Source organism: Monodon monoceros, unplaced genomic scaffold (genome assembly GCF_005190385.1).
Source record: "Monodon monoceros isolate NGI ecotype Baffin Bay Population unplaced genomic scaffold, NGI_Narwhal_1 Super_Scaffold_9, whole genome shotgun sequence".
Taxonomy (NCBI): Eukaryota; Metazoa; Chordata; class Mammalia; order Artiodactyla; family Monodontidae; genus Monodon; species Monodon monoceros.
In genome coordinates this window covers 21,734,045-21,752,032 of record NW_021703786.1, presented here as the reverse complement: position 1 = coordinate 21,752,032, position 17,988 = coordinate 21,734,045, and the positions used below count along the sequence as shown (strand labels likewise).

The following is a 17,988-nucleotide window of genomic DNA, read 5'->3' as shown; positions in this document are numbered from 1 at the left end:
TCTGAAAACCTAACATTTCAGGGAAATGCCTAATTCATCCTGTATAGTTAAAGGTATATGAGCCTGGGCTTCCCTGGTGGCGCAGTGGTTGAGAATCTGCCTGCCAATGCAGGGGACACGGGTTTGAGCCCTGGTCTGGGAAGATCCCACATGCCGCAGAGCAACTAAGCCCGTGAGCCACAACTACTGAGCCTGCGCTCCGCAACAGAAGAGGCCGCGACAGTGAGAGGCCCACGCACTGCGATGAAGAGTGGCCCCCGCTCACCGCAACTGGAGAAAGCCCTCGCACAGAAACGGAGACCCAGCACAGCTAAAAATAAATAAATAAATAAATAAATAAATAAATTAATTAATTAAAAAAAAAGATATATGAGCCTTAAGGAGAAGAGAATCTCACCAGTTACTTCAGTTACCAGAGCAATGGGAACTGGATTTTTCAGGGGGAAAAAAAGTAGCTACCTCCCTCTTAGAGATGCTGCCCCTGTAGGCGAATCAGGCTTTACAGGCAGATGCCCTTCACTTCTCTCCCTGGCTCTTTTGCTTTCACTAAGTGTGTAAGTACCTTGAGGTGAGAAGCTTAATATTCTATTTTCCCAACATTGGCTCTGTCCATTGAACATAGGTAGTCAATGAATGACTAGGGAAAGGCAAGATGTTCCTTCCTTTTGGGGCAGAGATTTTTGTGCTTCACCATTTCTCCCTCCTCTTAGGCTTTTCTCAAACTCCATCACCCACTTCAAGTCTGGTAACCTGGGTAGGCAAAATTCTCTGGGTTGGCCTAATCCTGATGAGCCCCACTTCCTCTCTTGCTCCCTCCTGACTAGTCTAGATTAATGATGGAGATATTTGCAGAAATTAGAAGGCTTACTCCTGGGACTTCCCTGGTGGTCCAGTGGGTAAGACTCCATGCTCCCAATGCAGGGGGCCTGAGTTCGATCCCTGGTTGGGGAATGAGATCCTGCATGCATGCTGCAACTGAGAGTCTGCATGCCACAACTAAGAGTCCACATGCTTCAACTAAGAAGTCCACATGCTGCAACTAAGAAGTCTGCATGCCACAACGAAGATCCCATGTGCCGCAATAAGATCCGGTGCAGTCAAAAATAAATAAATTTGAAAAAAGAAGGCTTACTCCTCTTTACACAATACCATTTAAGTTATTATGCATGCAAACCAACTAGTTATAATTTTTAAATTTAGTGTACACCGACATGGATGGTTTTTGGAGCAGCAACTATGTAAATGTACAGCAAAAACCCCTTACTCCCATACCACCCAACCAAGTCAGGGAAAGCAAGGATGTGAGAGGGCTTACAAAATCACATATAGAGGCAATAAGAGGAAAAGATAGAGAAATATGTGGCAACCACTTGCTCATCCTCATTGATTTTTTCTTGAGAGTCAATCCAGAATGTCAGAAAATTTTCCTAGCATCAACTTAATAGCAAGTTATAATAATAGATTGCTTAACCCATGTTCTGCAGATCACTAAATACTCGGATTTTTAATATCTCCTCTTTATATAATATTTGAATCCATATGGATTTCATTTAGTTTCTTCACTAGTTCAACAAATATAATAGCATTTAGCCAGTCTCTTATTCATTCATCTGTTCATCTCAGGAAATGATAATTGCATCTTTCCAGGCCTATGCTCCATCCTCTGTTGAAGCCAAAATGCTTGGAATATGCTTCAATCCTCTTCTTTTGTGTTCTACATCTAATCCAATTCATCCATTTCATAAGTACATTTTTAGTGCCTATTATGTTCTCGGCCCTGGGATATCTATCAGGAAGTACTGTTGATTCCATCTTCAAAATATATATGTAACTCAACCACTCTCACCACCTCCACCTCTACTTCCTGCTCTGGGTTACTGCAAAGACCTCCTAACTGGTCTCCCTTCTTCTGCTCTTGCTGTATTCACCCCTGCCAAGTCTCTTCTACACAGGAGCCAGGACAGTCCTTTAAAAACTTAAGTCAGATCATGTCCTATCTCTGTTCAAATCCTCATTTTCCTGTGTTACTCAGGAAAAAAACCCAATCTTTACAATAGCCTTCAGGGTTTATATGATCAGCTACTCCCCACACCTGCACCACCCCCTTCCCCCAAAAGGAACATCTCATTGCACAATCCTGGAATTGTACAGTGCATAGCTTATGTAGCTCAATGTGGTGGTCCCGTCCCCTACCTCTATGACCTTATGTCTTCCTACATTGCCCTCGCTCACTCTGTTCAGCCACAGTGGCCTCTGTACTCTTTCTCAAATATTATGAGCATGCTCTTGTATAAGGGCTTTTGCACTTGCTCTTCCCTCTGCGTGGAGTGCTCTTGCTCCAGATTTCTACTCCCTGGTCTCCTTAGCTTTTTGCTTAAATGCCCTTTATCAGTGAGTCTTTTCTTGATTAACTTCCTCCACCTACAGTATCCCCTATACCCATTTTCTTTGCTTTATTTTCTCTGTAATCTCTGTCATACTATTATTTGTTTATTGTGTATATCTCTTCACTAGAAAGTAAGCTCCACGAGAGTAGTGAGCTTTGTCCCAAGCATGTACAGTAATACTTGGCACACGGTAGACTATGATTGTTAAGTGAATGGATACACGCATCCCTTCATTGCTTCAGCAGACACCTACTAACTGCAGGTACAGAGAATAAAAAGACTTACAAGATGGCATGTCTGTGTAGGGGATTAAGAGGTACAAACTACTATGTATAAAATAAATAAGGATACATTATACAGCACACGGAATATAGCCAATACTTTATAATAACTATAAATGGAGTATAATCTATAAAAAATTTGAATCACTGTGCTGTGCACTTGAAACTAATATAATATTGTAAATCAACTATACCTTGGGGCTTCCCTGGTGGCGCAGTGGTTGAGAGTCCACCTGCCGATGCAGGGTACACGGGTTCGTGCCCCGGTCTGGGGGGATCCCACATGCCGCGGAGCAGCTGGGCCCGTGAGCCATGGCCGCTGAACCTGTGCTCCGCAGCGGGAGAGGCCACAACAGTGAGAGGCCCGCGTACTGCAAAAAAAAAAAAAAAAGATGGTATGCCTACCCTAAAGTAGCTGACAGGGAAGTGGGACAAGTTCATCCAAATTCAGGTTTCTATAATCTGTGAGTGAATAGTGGTGACAAAAATCATCAAAATTAATAGGGTGGAATACATAAGGAACTAAACTATCCTGGGGAGTAGGTATGTATTATAATTTAGCTACATCAATACTCATCTATTCAGAACCAAATGGGATGAAGGGCTGATTTCACTTAATTTACTGGTGGGCATATCCTAGGTAGTTTAGAATTGGTGGACTGGTATGATACTTATCTGTAGGGCTGATGGTCCCAGGACATAAGTTGGGTTCCACAGCTTGGTGCACTGGATAAATGGAAGGTGCTTTGGGGTTAGGACTTAAGTTTGGGGCCAGCCTGTTGTTTATTATTTCCACTCATAGAGCTTGACAAGCAAATGGGCATGGATTCTGAGTCCTTGTGCTTTTCTTTTCTTTTTTTTTAGCAGATATGTTTTTGGGTCAGTCCTGCAATTTAAAAAAATTAAAATATAATTCACATAACATAAAATTCACACTTTTGAAAGTGTACAATTCAGTGGTTTTTAGTATATTTACAAAGTTGTATAACCATTACCACGATCTAATTCCAGAACAGTTCCATCACCCAAAAACAAACCCTGTACCCACTAGCTGCTACTCCCCATTCCCCCTTCCCACAGTGGCTGTCTCCTGGCAACCACTGATCTATCTTTTGACTGTATGACTTTGCCTATTCCGGACACTTAATAAAAGTAGAATTATGCAATTTGTAGCTTTTTGTGTCTGGCTTCTTTCTCTTAGCATAATGTTTTCAAAAGGCATCTATGTTGCGGCATGTATCAGTACTTCATTCCTTTTTATGGCTGAATAATATTCCATTGTATGGGTATACCATCTTTTGTTTATCCATTCATCATTTGATGGACATTTGGATTGTCTTTGCTTTTTGACTATTATGAATTATGCTGCTATGAACATTTTCGTATAAGTTCTTATGTGGACATATGTTTTCACTTCTCTTTGGTATATCCCTAGGAGTGGAATTGCTTGGTCGTATGGTAACTATGTTTCACATTTTGGGGACTACCAAACTCTTTCCCACAGCAGCTGCACCATTTTATATTCCCACCAGCACTACATGAGGACTCCAATTTCTCCATATCCTTATCAACATTTGTTACTGTCTTTTTCAAATTATAGTCATCCTAGTGGGTGTGAAGTAATATCTCATGGTTTTGATTTTCATTTCTCTAATGATTAATGGTGCTGAACATCTTTTAATGTGCTTACTAGTCATTTTTATATCTTCTTTTGAGAAATTTCTATTTAGATCTTTTGCCCATTATTAAAATTGGGTTACTTGTCTTTTTCTTGTTGAGTTAACAAGGTTTCTTTATATGTTTTGGATACTAGACCCTTAACAGATATATCATTTACAAATATTTTCTCCTATGTTGTGGGTTGTTGTTTTACTTTCTTGACAGTGAAGCCCTTTCAACCACAAAAGTTAGTCCTAGAATTTTAAAGCTGAAAGAGAACCGATAGATCATCTAATTCACTTTTTTCATTTTATTGATAAGGACACTAAAGCCCAATGAGTTGAATTAATTTCTTTAGAGGCAGAGTTAGGAACAACTGCTTTGTATAACTGCACTGTAAATTGCACCAAATACAGTTACAGTGTAGAGATGAAAACAATTCATCACAGTTGAAACCATTGGAAAACAATATGAAATACCTAACAATCAGCATTATGTGTACTATAAAGGCAAAAGGAACTCAGAAAAACAATCGGAGAGATAATGGTGTTCAAACACATGTCAACAAGTAGATAGAAGGTAGCAACTGATAAAACAATTAGGGAAAATAACTATGGGATTAAGAAATATAAGTCAAAGTATTAAGCCCCATCATTACCAAGTCTTCACATCAGGTTTCACTCACCTTTAGTATCATTTGTGATTTTCATCAACTTCTGTAGAGGCACCATTCCTTTTGGTTAAAGACAAGATTCAGAGTCAAAATTACATAAATTTCTTAAGTTATGAAAAGTAGAATAGGAGGATATAATTTTATATTAATTTTTCCTTAGATGAGTGGGAAACTGAAGAAAATGTTAGTTATATCTGATATACATCTTAATTAAAATTGCTTCTTTTCATGCCTTACTGTCTCAAACTCCAAAAAAAATTTTTTTGGAAAGCATTATAGAGTCAGCATTGAAGTCAAGAGCATTTATTTATCATCTTTTAGGATGTGAGGAAGTGAAGTAACTTTGGAAACCTGTTGACTCAAGAGCAGAATGCTCTGCTACCCATTTAATTTTCTTTAGTGCATTGGTTATGAACTGTTGACTAATTACATACCTTTTAATGATACAGATATTTCTTTCTAGTGAATTCTCCTGTGAAATGTGTGGGTACAATATATGTCATAATATTAACTGTAGAATCTCCTCCCCTCAGTCCACTCCACCCCATAGCCAGAAAAACAACAGCCAAACAAATACCTTAAAAGTACTAATTCAACTCTTTTCTCAAAACATGGGGTAGTTTGGTTTTCTAAACGTGAGGAGATTAACTCTCAGAAAAAAAAATTGCTCAGTTACCTAGGTTTGGTTTAGTTTGGTTAGATAAAGCCAATAATGTACTGTTTTTAATATCAGGAAAGGTCAGTGGCAGGTTATGGAAACCTGGAAATTCTGTGGTAACTTTAGGCTGTGAAGGTGGTAAAGGGCAATATATTATGCAGAAAGCAGTACACATAAAGTATATATATTTTCTTTATGGGAGGGGAGATAGTAGTAGTAATATTAATATAAAACACATAATGTGTAGAATTAAGAAAAACTGATCAAACTGCTTTTATTTCTTCTCCCTCCTTCCTCCCCTACCCCATTCTCTCTCTCATTCTTCTCTTCTTTATTGCTCGGCTCTTCTCCCTGCCTAGACATTAGTTTGCTAAAGGCATCCTATGCCATTTTTGGATATTGTATGGGGCACCACCCTGCCCAACTCTGGTTGGGAATGTGACTTGGAAGATATCTGTTCCTGACAAGAAGCAGACTTTATTTTTATACAGTATTTTTTTTCTAAATATGTAGTAGAGTTTCTCTATATTCCTAATGAGTGTGATTTTAAAAATTTTCATGTAGAACCCCACAACCCAAGCACAACTGAAGGTCAGAGTGGAATTTTGAATGTTCACCATCAAATGACATAAATATTAGCAGGTCTTAAAGTTGTTCATATAAATGTGTCATTTTCATGTTTGTGCCTAGGTAACTGTAATCTACCTTTATTCCTTAGAAAAACAGAAATGGTGAAATAGGAACTGGGGAAAAAGATTTTTGTGTGAAAAATGTTACTGTCTATAAAGTGACTGTCTAGTCATCTGAAATTTGAGTGTGAAAACTTAAATCACAGTAGTACATGTTTGAATGCACAAAAAGTCAATATAGTATTCAGAAATAAAATCTGTTCCCCTAATACCTATATCTACACAGAAAACTTAATAAGTGGAAATTGAGTATTATTTGGTGAGTTTGTGGAATAGACACTACTGTTTGTAATTTCTAAAATTATGAAACATACTTTTAAATGTCTAACTTTTCTTTAATGCACTGTAGATTTCACAGAATAAAATATATTTTGATGTCAGCAAGTGGAATGGGGCTTTTACAGTGATGAAAGCAAGACGGCGAGCAGGGTGGGCATGTGAAATGTATATGTTTGATAGAGACTGGAAGGAAAAGAAACAAAAAAAAAAGCAACACCACTAGGAAAACCAGGGAAGCAGGAGTGAAAGAAAAATAATCTATTAATAGAGACATGGAAAAGTTAAGAAAAATAGGGAAAAAGAAGAAATGGAGAGGAGAAAGAAGAGTGATGGAAAGGTAAGCAGGCAAGACTGTGAAGTTGTGCTTTCTCAGCTTTGTAAATGGTTTTTTAACAATTGATTCTGATTTGGGTGACTCACTTAGGACTCACATAACTGTTTCTTCTGAGTGGCCTGGATTGGGAGGGTTATCTCAAGAATGACCTCAGTACAGCTGCTTGGGTTAGTGAATGTTTAATTACGTGAAAGCAGGAAACTAGAACCTCTAATAGTCAATCAATAAGCATTTATTGAGCATATGCTATGTATTCAAAAACTAAGCCTTGCTGAAAAGCAGGAACTTTGCTTGCCTCTTTTTCATCTTTGAACTTTCTTTTTTTACAGTGGTTGGGTACTCAGTAAACGCTTATTAATGAACTCAGATCTTACACATGACCGCGGAGGATTACTTCCAGTATCCCTAAATTCAGCAGCATGGTTTTAAATGCTGGGGTTAAAGCCTACCAAAGAGACATTTCTGAAAGTTTTCTGGCACCAGCAACAGAAGCAGCAGTAGATGAGATAGAATGGACCTATTCAATGAGATCTTTTTCCTTTTACAAATAATAAAACAGCACTCACTTGGAAAGGTTAAGTGTGGGTACCCAGAATTTAAATTTATTTTCTCTTACCAAGATTCATTTTGTAGATACTTGCACAAAGTACCTTAAGTTATTTTTAAATTCTTCTTTTTAAAACACAATCAGGCTTTCAGAGACACATCAATTTTTTTTTTATCATACTCACTGGAAAACACTGGTGCAGAGAGCAAATTAAAATTACTTAAGAATGAAGTACAGACTGAGGTTGTGTGTGTGTTGGGGGAAAGAGGGCAGAAGACAAGTTTTAGTTGCCTCTACTGATCAATTTCACATTATAATTTTCAAACCTTCCATTCATTCTTTTCTATGTAAGTACAGAACATAGTATTCTGGCCCTGGGAAAATTATTTTAGACATAAATGTGATAAGAAGCCTGCAAACAAAAAGTACTGAGATTATGTATCCAGAAGTATCCAAAAAAGAAATTTTAGGTCATTAGACATACTTATCAACAGGTAAGATTTTAATATTAATAAGAAAATGGGAAAGTACCTTGCAAGTGGGACTTTAAAGCTAAATGCACAAAAATTGTGTATGCATAAGGAAAAAAATCTGGGGTGATGAAATTACAGATTATCACTGGTGATAAAAGTAAGGATTATTCAAATTTTTTTCATTCTTTCATTTTGTGAATATAGAAATTTTCTGTAATGAATATGTATTAATTTTATAACCAAGAAAACACATATAAAATATGTGTTTTTAAAAAGAATTTTAAAATAAAATATAAAAATAAGTGCATAGCATCAAATTATCAATTTTATATCATATAAAAAATTTCTACTCACATTTAAACTTCTTCAGGCCCTCCATTATTGAATGCACTTTAACGTTCCCATGTTCTATAAAACATTTTGAATCAGATACAGAAGAAGTCATATAAAAACCCATAAAAGCAGATAAAAGTTATAAAATTATTAAAGTAACATGGCAGGCTGGAACTTCTTCCACGAGTTAGAAGAACTAGATATAATATACTGGTTTGCTTTGGAATTGGATTAATTTTTCTCTCAGGTGAGTATGATGGAAAAAAGGATAAATCAATGATGGAACTATCTCAACTTCTTTAATGCAGTGTTTCTCTTCTGTGTTTCAAGGTATTACACTTCAAAGGTGACACATGGGAAAGGGATATTACACAAAGAACCAGGGCTTGAGTCTGGCAGCATCTTTTCCAAACTCAGATTGATGACATTTTAAGAAAAGATACGAAGAGACTTTGGTGGCAAATGCTCAGAGTTGGAATAGGGAGAGAAGGACTTGCTCTGTTTTTTTGTTCTGACAGGTTTTTCTTGAGAATCAACCCATTTGAGATGGCATGTTTGTCACCACTGAGGATAGAGTATGCTTCTCTGACTGGAATGATCTTCTCACACTTGTTCAACTTAGGGTCTTCTCCAGGAAACCCCAGTCTTGACTAAACGCTCCTTTAGCACCTTCTGCATACATTTATCACATTATATCAAAATTATTTTATGTGCCTATCTCTTCTGTTGGACCATAAGCTCTTTGAGGACAAGGGCTGTGACTCATTCACCTTGGTACTTTGCATAGAGCCTAGCACATGGGATCCCTTCTTTTAACGACTTAACAATCTGTTGGGAGATAGTATAAGTTTGACCTAAGGAAGAGCACTAAGGGGGATCAGTCTCAGTACTGGAGAACACTGATGGGGAAGTGGAGCGGAACAGGACCAGAAAAAACAGGAAGAGAGTGGTTGATACCTGAGAACTTAATGTGAATGAATGAGAAACCCAGAGATTTAAATACTGTACCTAGGACGGAATAGCACTTGCAGGAGAAAATACTAAAGAGTGGGCTAGAAGAAGAGCAGCTGCGAGACAAGTGGGACTGAATGTTTCTTCCATGATGCCACCCAGTAAGAGAAGGGGCAGAAAGGAACCCTGGGTGGCACCTTCAAGAACTCTGATAAAGAAGTAATTTTTTTGGTCTATAAAATGTCACACACTCTTGTTTCAAGACTAACAGCATACATCTCTTTCTCCCTTCCTCTCTCCAAAACTCTGAATATATTTCTAATGTTTCCTCCTCAGCAACAAAATGGGAGGCTGGAACTTGAAGAAGAGAAACAAAAATGAAAACCCCCTTAAAGTAGGAATAGTGGCAGAATCTATGAGAATAAGGACATCTATTATTTAATTTTAAGCAGTTGCAGTAAAATAAGCTACCAACCCAGGCTTGAGTTGAGAAATGATGGAATTAGGCAGCGTCCAGGGAAGTAACAGAATAAAAAAAAGACAACAGCATAGTAGAGGAATGCAAACCAGAGAATTCAAAGTAGAAAGTCAGAACCATTGGTGAGTAGGAGAAATATATGTCTGCCCTAACCTACCCAAGAGTCCCCAGATATTGGAGAGTGGCTGGGTTTCGTCTATACATGATAGTATGACAAATCAGTTCAGTGTTGGGAAATTTGTTTGCTATGTGGGAAAAAAAACCCAAGTGGGATCCCTGTCTTACCATATGCAGAGGTGGTATACAGATGAATTAAAGACCTAATAGTAGAAGTAGTAAAGAACAAGCAAATGAAGCGTTGGCAAATCTGGTGTTCATTACTGGGGCAGTGAATAGGTAAATTATGGTCATTGTATTGAAGGGATATTATGCAGCAGCCAGAATTAGACTGATTTATAGAAACATGGGTAAGTCTAAAAAATATAGTGTTGATTCACATCCACTAGGATGGCTAGAATCAAAAAGTCAGATAGTAACAAATGTTGATGTGGGAGTGGAGGAATCAGAACCTTTATACATTGCTGGTGGGAATGCAAGATGCAGCCACTTTGGAAAACAGTCTGGCAGTTCCTCAAATGGTTAAATGTAGAGTTACCTTATGACCCAGCAATTTCACTCCTAGGTATATACCCAAGAGAAATGAAATATGTCCACATGAAAAGTTGCATACAAATGTTTATATCAGCATTATTCATAACAGCCCAAAGGTGGAAACAATCCTAATATCCATCAACTGATGAGTGGATAAATGAAATGAGATATATCCATACAACAGAATATTATTTGGCCATTAAAAGGAATGAAGTACTGATACATGCTACAAAATGGATGAATTTTGAAAACATGCTAAGTCAAAGAAGCCAGTCACAAAAGACCACATATTTTATGACTCCATTTATATGAAATGTCCAGAAAAGGCAAATCTATAGACATAGAATGTAGATTAATGATTGCTTAGGGGTGGGAGGATAGGGAGTGAAAGCTAAAGTGTACAGTGCTTCTTTTTCAGGTGATGAAGATGTTTGAGAATGACTGTGGTGATAATTGCACATATCTGTGAATATTAAAAACCATTGGATTGTACACTTTTAGTGAATGAGTTGTCTGGTATGTGAACTATATCTCAATAAAGCTATTAAAAATAATGTTGAGTGAAAAAAAGAAATAGGAGTTTTATAGCACAATACCCTTTAAGTAAATTAAATACCACACACACTGAATTTTTAAAGGGATATGTGTATATCTAAATAAACATAAGGAAGATAGGTTGGAAGGACAAATATTAGATATAATAGAGAATGGACTTATGATGGGGGAAAGGAAACAGGAGTGGAAATAGGAGGTAAAGAGGAAAAATACAGTAAGTCCTCTAAATATGAACCTTCAAGTTGCGAATGTGCGTTCACATGTCCAATCACATAAGTTAGTTTACGTGTCTGGTGTACATTGTCACATGTGTGCATCCTCTACAAGTGGTTGTGCTTTTGTGTACTTTACTGTACAGTAGGGTATAGAGTACAGTAGTATAGTATCTTTATTACAAGCCTAGGATGTCTGGAAGCAAGTGTAAAAGCAGCGGTGATGTGACTGGTACTGTACTGTACTTTTCAAGGTACTGTACTGTAAGAATAAAAATGTTTTCTTTAGTTTTTGTGTTTGTTTGTTTTTTATGTATTATTTGTGTGAAAAGTATTATAAACCTATAAACAGTACTATATAGCCAATTGTGTTAGTTGGGTACCTAGGCTAACTTTGTTGGACTTATGAACAAATTGGACTTACAAATGTGCTCTTGGAATGGAAATTGTTTGTATGTAGGGGACTTACTGTAATAAAATAAAACACAAAGGGTCTTTGCATGGACCAATGGTGATAGTGTGCCATACTGATGAGTCTGATTAACTCAACTGTGTGCATCTGATATTTAAGAAAAAGTTCACCCTTCCCCTGCAAAAGAAGTTTAAGGTGTTGGTGAGATATAAAGGGAGAATTATCTAGCAGGCAGCTAGAAACACAGTAGTGACAACAAATAATCCAGAGAGCAAAGGTTCTCAAATATTTTGGTCTCAGGACCTCTTTATATTCTTAAAAAATTTTAAGGACCTCCAAGAGTTACAACTATGGATAATTACCCTATTAGATAATAAAACTGAGGAATAAAAAAATAATAATTCATTTAAAAATAGTAATAGGGGCTTCCCTGGTGGCGCAGTGGTTGAGAGTCCACCTGCCGATGCAGGGGACATGGGTTCGTGCCCCAATCCGGGAAGATCCCACATGCCACGGAGCAGCTGGGCCCGTGGGCCATGGCCGCTGAGCCTGCGTGTCCGGAGCCTGTGCTCCGCAACGGGAGAGGCCACAACAGTGAGAGGCCCCCGTACCGCAAAAAAAAAAAAAAAAAAAAAAAAAAAGTGGGAGATGATCAGGTCAAGAGGAATGGATTTGGAAGGGTGAAAAGAACCTTTTCAACTGAAGAGAGGAGAGGGACATAGTATATATTCCTGAATAAGAAGAAATGATTAACTGGAGAAAACAGAAAATGGAGATGTTTGCAATGAATAGGTTCAAATTTATTAAAACCATGATTTGAGAACATAATGGTTGTGTTTTATTTCCTACTTTCTGTTGGGTTTAGCAGAGAAAGTCAAGTATGTATTCCCTTCTTCATCCCTTAGTATAGTTCCTGGACATATTCAGTGATCAATAAATATTTGTTGTTTGAATAAATCAATATACAATCTTTTCTTTCAAGGCCAGAGCTGTACAGAAGCTTTCTAGAAACATCATTATAGTAAGAATTGATAATCCCCAAATGCTCCTAGATCATCTTTTTTTGTATCAGAACAACAAAGAGGGTAATAGAAATAAAAAGACGAGTCTAATCTAAAGTAGTTATATAACACAAGAGCCAGCAGATAAGTCATGTAACTAGACTCAATAAGCAATAATAAAAATCTCAATAAGCAAACAAATCAATCAATCAATCCCTAACTCCTTCTGCTTTCCCTGTGTGTCTCTCCCTAATACTCATTTTTATTTGCTAATTTTAATTACTCTAATATTTTTCCTTCTTATTTTGGGGATGGAATCATGCCCTCAGGCACATAATGTATTGGTTGTACTTGTGACTTAAGAAATGAAAGGCCAGGCACAATCTTAATATATCATTTCTTCATCTTTTAGGTCTTAGATAGGCGAAGTGTGGACCTTGGACCAGCAGCATTGCCGCCATCTGGAAGCTTGTTAGAAATGCAGAATTTCTTAGGCTCTACTCCAGACCTGAATCATAATCTGAATTTTAACAAGATGCCCAGGTGATTCATTCACATTCAAGTTTGAGAAGCATTGTTCTTGGTGACACAAGAAAGATAAGGATCATTTCTGAGAAGCTTATATACAAGATAACAAAGGTAACTTCTAGGAAGACAACAGAATTTAACAAAAAACTCACCATTGGATGTCAAATGAGGTATTAGTTTCTTCATTTCTTCTTCTGTGAGCTCAACCCCCTCATTTGCTAGAAAGTTGTCTAAGTCCTGGATATCAATCACCTCTCCTTAGAAAAGGTGAGAAATAAATTGCAGAAATATTATATAACTGTCTACAGAGGATGAAAAACACTATTTGTGCTTATACATAACATTACCCATGTATACCCAGAATTAACAGGAGGATCAGAAAAAAAATCCTCTGTTTCAAATTCTGGTTCAGAAAATCAGAAAGTGGCTACAAAAAAAATAATTCACTGGTGGGTTATTGCAACCCATAGCAAATTAAGCTACATATAGGTATTTGGCTTTTTTTTTTTCTCTTCCTCCTACCCCACTGGAAAATTCAGTTTTTTCTATAGACCAGTTTTTGAAATTTTATTTTTATTTATTTAAAAAAAATGTTTGCTTAGTTTGCTTCTCTGAGCACTATGCATTCCAAGAATTTCATTCATCTCAACACAGTCAGAAGTAATTTTTCCTCATTCATTGTAAAAATAATATAACAACATTTAAGATTATTATAAAGTGGGAAAAATATAATTCCACCACCCTACCACAAAAACCATTTTTAGGTCTTCATATACCAGCTTTCCATTATGAAAGGTGTACTTTCAAAATGTAGAAATCTAATATACACAAAATTTTGTATTCTGCTTTTCCAGCCTAATATAATTACTTCATAAACTTGCTTCCAAGTTGCTACATAATTTTTACAGTTAACATTTCAACAGATGATATCCCATAAGCCTGACTTACCATGATTTATTTGGTATTCCCATACTGTTAGATATTTAGGCTGTTTCAAATTTCCCTGAAGGTCTTTAGGAAGAGATTTTTTTCTTTTATTCAATTAAGTTATTTCCACAGGATAAATTTCCAGGATTGGGGTTAATGGGGAAAATGAATAGTTCTGTGGCTCTTGAGATCTGTAACTATGTTGAAGAATTCTTTTGGGGAAAACGTCAGAGAATATTATGGGTATTGATATATAAGTACAGATTAATTACTGTTTACCCAATTTCAGTAGCATCCACAAAACTGGAACATATATGAAAGAATTTAAACATTTATAAGGGGATATATTTTTCTCCACCAATTGCAAAATATTAAGACGCTATTTATGACATCTTTTCATCATAGCTCGCAACTCACCCTTGATATAACTGAGAGCATCCATCAAATCATTCAGACCAACTGTATTATCACCTGTAAGGAAAGGGAAATAAACCTCAGAATCAGATAAGCAAATATTATTGAGACTCACAAAATTTAGGACGTACAAAGTTCTGAAAACCATAAGAATTCACTAATTTTTTTCTAATTTTTCTTAGAATTTTATGATCTTATCCTTAGAGATAACAGTATTATCTTAGAAACAAAGCTTTCAATCTGTAATGAATCATTCCTGTATCTTCCTTTTTTCTTTCCTTTTATAGACTACTAGAATAAGATTAAATTAAGAAGTGATTGGTTACAGGTAAGTGTAGGGAGACAGGAAAAATAAACCTGACCCTGAGTATTTTTATTTAGTAATTAATCAACAAATACTTAGGAGTACCTTCTATGTGCCCAGCACTTTGCTAGCCTTTGGGGATACAAAAGTAAACATGCTGGCAGTGTTCTTGCTATTAAAGAGTGTACAATCTGGTAGAGGGAAACAGACAACGAGCATGTAAACAAATGAGCAAAAAGGTACTGTTGTTTTGAGGTATTGTTAAGATGCTATCAAAGATGAAATAGGGCAATATAATAAAGAGTAATAGTGGGTGGGATTTCTTTAGACAGGGAGCTGAGGGAAGGCCTCTCTGAAGTGGCTCTATTTGGGTTGAGGTCTGAATGATGACAAGAGCCATGTAAAGAATGGAGAGAAGAACATTCCAAGTAGAAAAATAATATGTGTGATAGGCCTAAAATGGGAATGAATTTGACGTGACTGAGAGATGGAGAAAAGGCCAGTGTGAAAGGGGCCAAATTATGCAGGGCCTTGTAGGCCGCGGTGATATTATTCTGGTTGCAATGGAATGTCACTGGAGGTCTTGAAGAAGGGAGTAATTTGACTTGATTTCAGCTTTCAAAAGATCACTCTGGCTGGTGTATGCAGGATGGGGAAATTGGAGGATTGAGGACTAGATAGTAGACTGTTTCAGTGGCCCAGGAAAGAAATGATAGTGGCTAGGGCTATGGCTACAGCAGTGGAGATGGTGATAATGGATGGATTCGGGACCTATTTTTCAAGTAGAGCCTAGATTTGAATGTGGGATATGAGGGAAAGAAGAAATGAAACCTAGTCTCTTCTCCCCACCCTCCCCCTCAAAACCCCCAACAGGGTAGAGGGGATGCCATTACTGAGATGGGGAGGGCTTGAGACATTTTAGGGAATTAAATCAATAATTCCATTAAATTTGTGATGCCTTTTGGACATCCAAGTGGAGATACCAAATAACTAGTTCAATATACCATTCTTGACTTAGGGAGGTTGCCCTGGAGATACAAATTTGCTTTTACCAACTCAAAGACAGTACCTGGCCCAATGAAACTGGATGCAATCTCATAAAAAGAGGATGTAGATTTAAGAAAAAAGACAGCTAAGGGTCTAGCCCTGGGGCGCTTCATTATTCAGAGATCTTGAAGGGAGGAAGAGTCAGAAAAGGAAACTGAGAAGAAGCTGTGAGGGAAAAAAGAAGAAAATCAGATGGATATGGAGCTTCAGAAGTCTGAAGAAAAATATGTTTCAATACACAACATTGTAAAGCAACTATACTCCAATAAAAATTAAAAACGTTTCAATAAAGAGGGGATAGTCACTATGTCAAATGCTGCTGAGATACCGAGTAAAATAAGAACAGAGAATTGATCATGGAGTTTGGCAAGAGATAGACCACTGATGATGGAGAGCTGGTTCAGTTCCATGGCAGGGAAGCAAGCACTGAAGAGTGAATAGGAGGTTAGGAAGTAGAGACAATGAGTAATGACAACTTTTTGAGAGGTTTTTTTGTGAAGAGGAACTGATCGAGTAGTAGCTGGCAGGGGACAAGGGGAATAGAAGACATAGCTGCTTGTCAATGGAATATATACAGAGATACAGAAGAAAGGGAGAAATCGAAGATGCAGGAGAGAAAGAGGAAAATTAAAGAGGAAAGAGAAAGAGTTAAATCTTTGAAAAGGCAAGTGGAAATGAGATTCAGGGCACAAGTGGAAGGGCTGGCCCACAATGGGAGCAGAGATTCCTTTATGACAAGACGAGAGGCAGGGTATATGGGCATAAGTATTGGTAGGTTCATAGAAATTAAGGAGGAAAATGAGGTTAGTCTTATCTAATTGCATCTTTTTCCTCTATGAAATCTGAGATGAGGAAGTGTTGGAAATTTGAAGAGAGAAGGTGTGAAATTGTCTCTGAGAGTGAGAAAGTGAATTTATTTGGAAAAGGTAGTAGGCACTTTGGCCGCATTAAGGGCTGACTTGATATTCGTGGCCATTATGTGGAAGTGATTTCTATTAGTGTAGTTTTGTGATTTTCTTCAGCAATGTTAAAGCTGTTCAGGGGCAAGCCTAGAGTAAGGTGATGGCTGGGTTTTTGCCAAGCAAGTCTGGTAGAAGTTTTGAGAGTTTGTAAGGTTATATGATGCTGAAGTATTGAATCTAATTTAAGGAAGGAAGTGAGGACATACGGGGAGGAGTTGTTGAATAATGAAACAATGGTTGAGTTAAAGACATTGAAGGTGTCCTTGTGGCTGGAGAGTTGGAGTTCTATATTCTGTTCTGCTACAGCCTATATTTAATAGCACCGATTCATCATATTCAATCGGCGAGTGAAATAATGTCACAATAATGTGGAAGTTGTATTGGTTCATACATAATTTTTCCTAAGTAAGAGAATTAGAATTATAAACCTCAGCAGGAAAAGAAAAAATCCTGGGTTGGCTATAGCAGGGGCCCTCTCAGCTCTATTTTAATAAAATTAAACAATAAGTGCGTACAATGCATGAGGGGGAATCAGGTTCACTCGCTCAGAATTCTACTTCCATCTACATTATTTCAGCTGCATGTCAGCTTTTCAACTCCTTTTTGGGTTGTGTGTATGTGTGCATTTTTAAATGGCTTCCAGCCATTCTGAGCTGGTTATTTGGGCTTTTCCAACTTCCTCACACAGTATCAATTTCTGCTTTTGTTAGTGCTCTGGTTACAAAGTGGCATAGATTTTGAGTGGGCTTCCCCAGTTTTCCCCATAAGCTCAGTTACTTTGGTGGGCAATTTTACAGAATGGGAGATTTCCAGGCATTCCTACATTGTGTTATGGAAGAAAAGTCTGCATAGTAAATGAACTGGAAGGATAAAGGGCAGACAGTGGTTATATGAAATAAAGATTTTGGGGGTGATCAAGTATTAGGCGAGGACAAGGTTTAGGTCATCACCATGTGAGTGGTAGTTAAGGGAGGGGAGGAAAAGATGACTGAAGTTAAAGAGGTCAAGGAGCAGGAGGTCAGGATGTTGGATGGGTGACCTATATCAGGAGTTCTTAATCTAGGGTCCATGGACCCTGTATCTATAGATTTATAAATACAGGGAGTCCTTGAGCTCAAATGGAAAAAAATACATCTTTATTTTCACTAATCACTAACTTAAGTTTAGCATTTTCTTCAATTACTCATGTAGTCCACAAACCATAGTAGTACTAGGAGAATCTGTGATGTTGTT

The 17,988-nt window shown here is 37.3% G+C and overlaps 2 protein-coding genes across 6 annotated transcripts in view; both read right to left on the bottom strand.

Moving 5' to 3' along the window:
- EFCAB3 (EF-hand calcium binding domain 3) overlaps positions 1–2,916 on the bottom strand; it is a 37,095-nt gene extending 34,179 nt beyond the window's left edge. The window contains exon 1 of the mRNA XM_029213050.1: positions 2,863–2,916. The gene's annotated coding sequence lies outside the window, so the exon portion shown is untranslated. The remainder of the gene's footprint in view (positions 1–2,862) is intronic.
- A 600-nt stretch (positions 2,917–3,516) lies between these two features.
- Positions 3,517–17,988, bottom strand: part of LOC114889636 — a 61,539-nt gene continuing 47,067 nt past the window's right edge. For 4 of the 5 annotated variants that reach the window (XM_029213054.1, XM_029213056.1, XM_029213055.1 and 1 more), the window contains 5 exons: positions 14,446–14,499; positions 13,254–13,358; positions 8,335–8,388; positions 5,013–5,060; positions 3,517–3,554 (listed from right to left, as the gene is read on the bottom strand). In XM_029213054.1, coding sequence (XP_029068887.1) covers positions 5,059–5,060; positions 8,335–8,388; positions 13,254–13,358; positions 14,446–14,499 — 215 coding nt within the window. In that variant the 3' untranslated portion in view covers positions 3,517–3,554; positions 5,013–5,058. Of the gene's footprint in view, positions 3,555–5,012; positions 5,061–8,334; positions 8,389–13,253; positions 13,359–14,049; positions 14,241–14,445; positions 14,500–17,988 lie in introns of those variants that run through there. The other variant, XR_003792068.1, reaches the window with a different exon arrangement.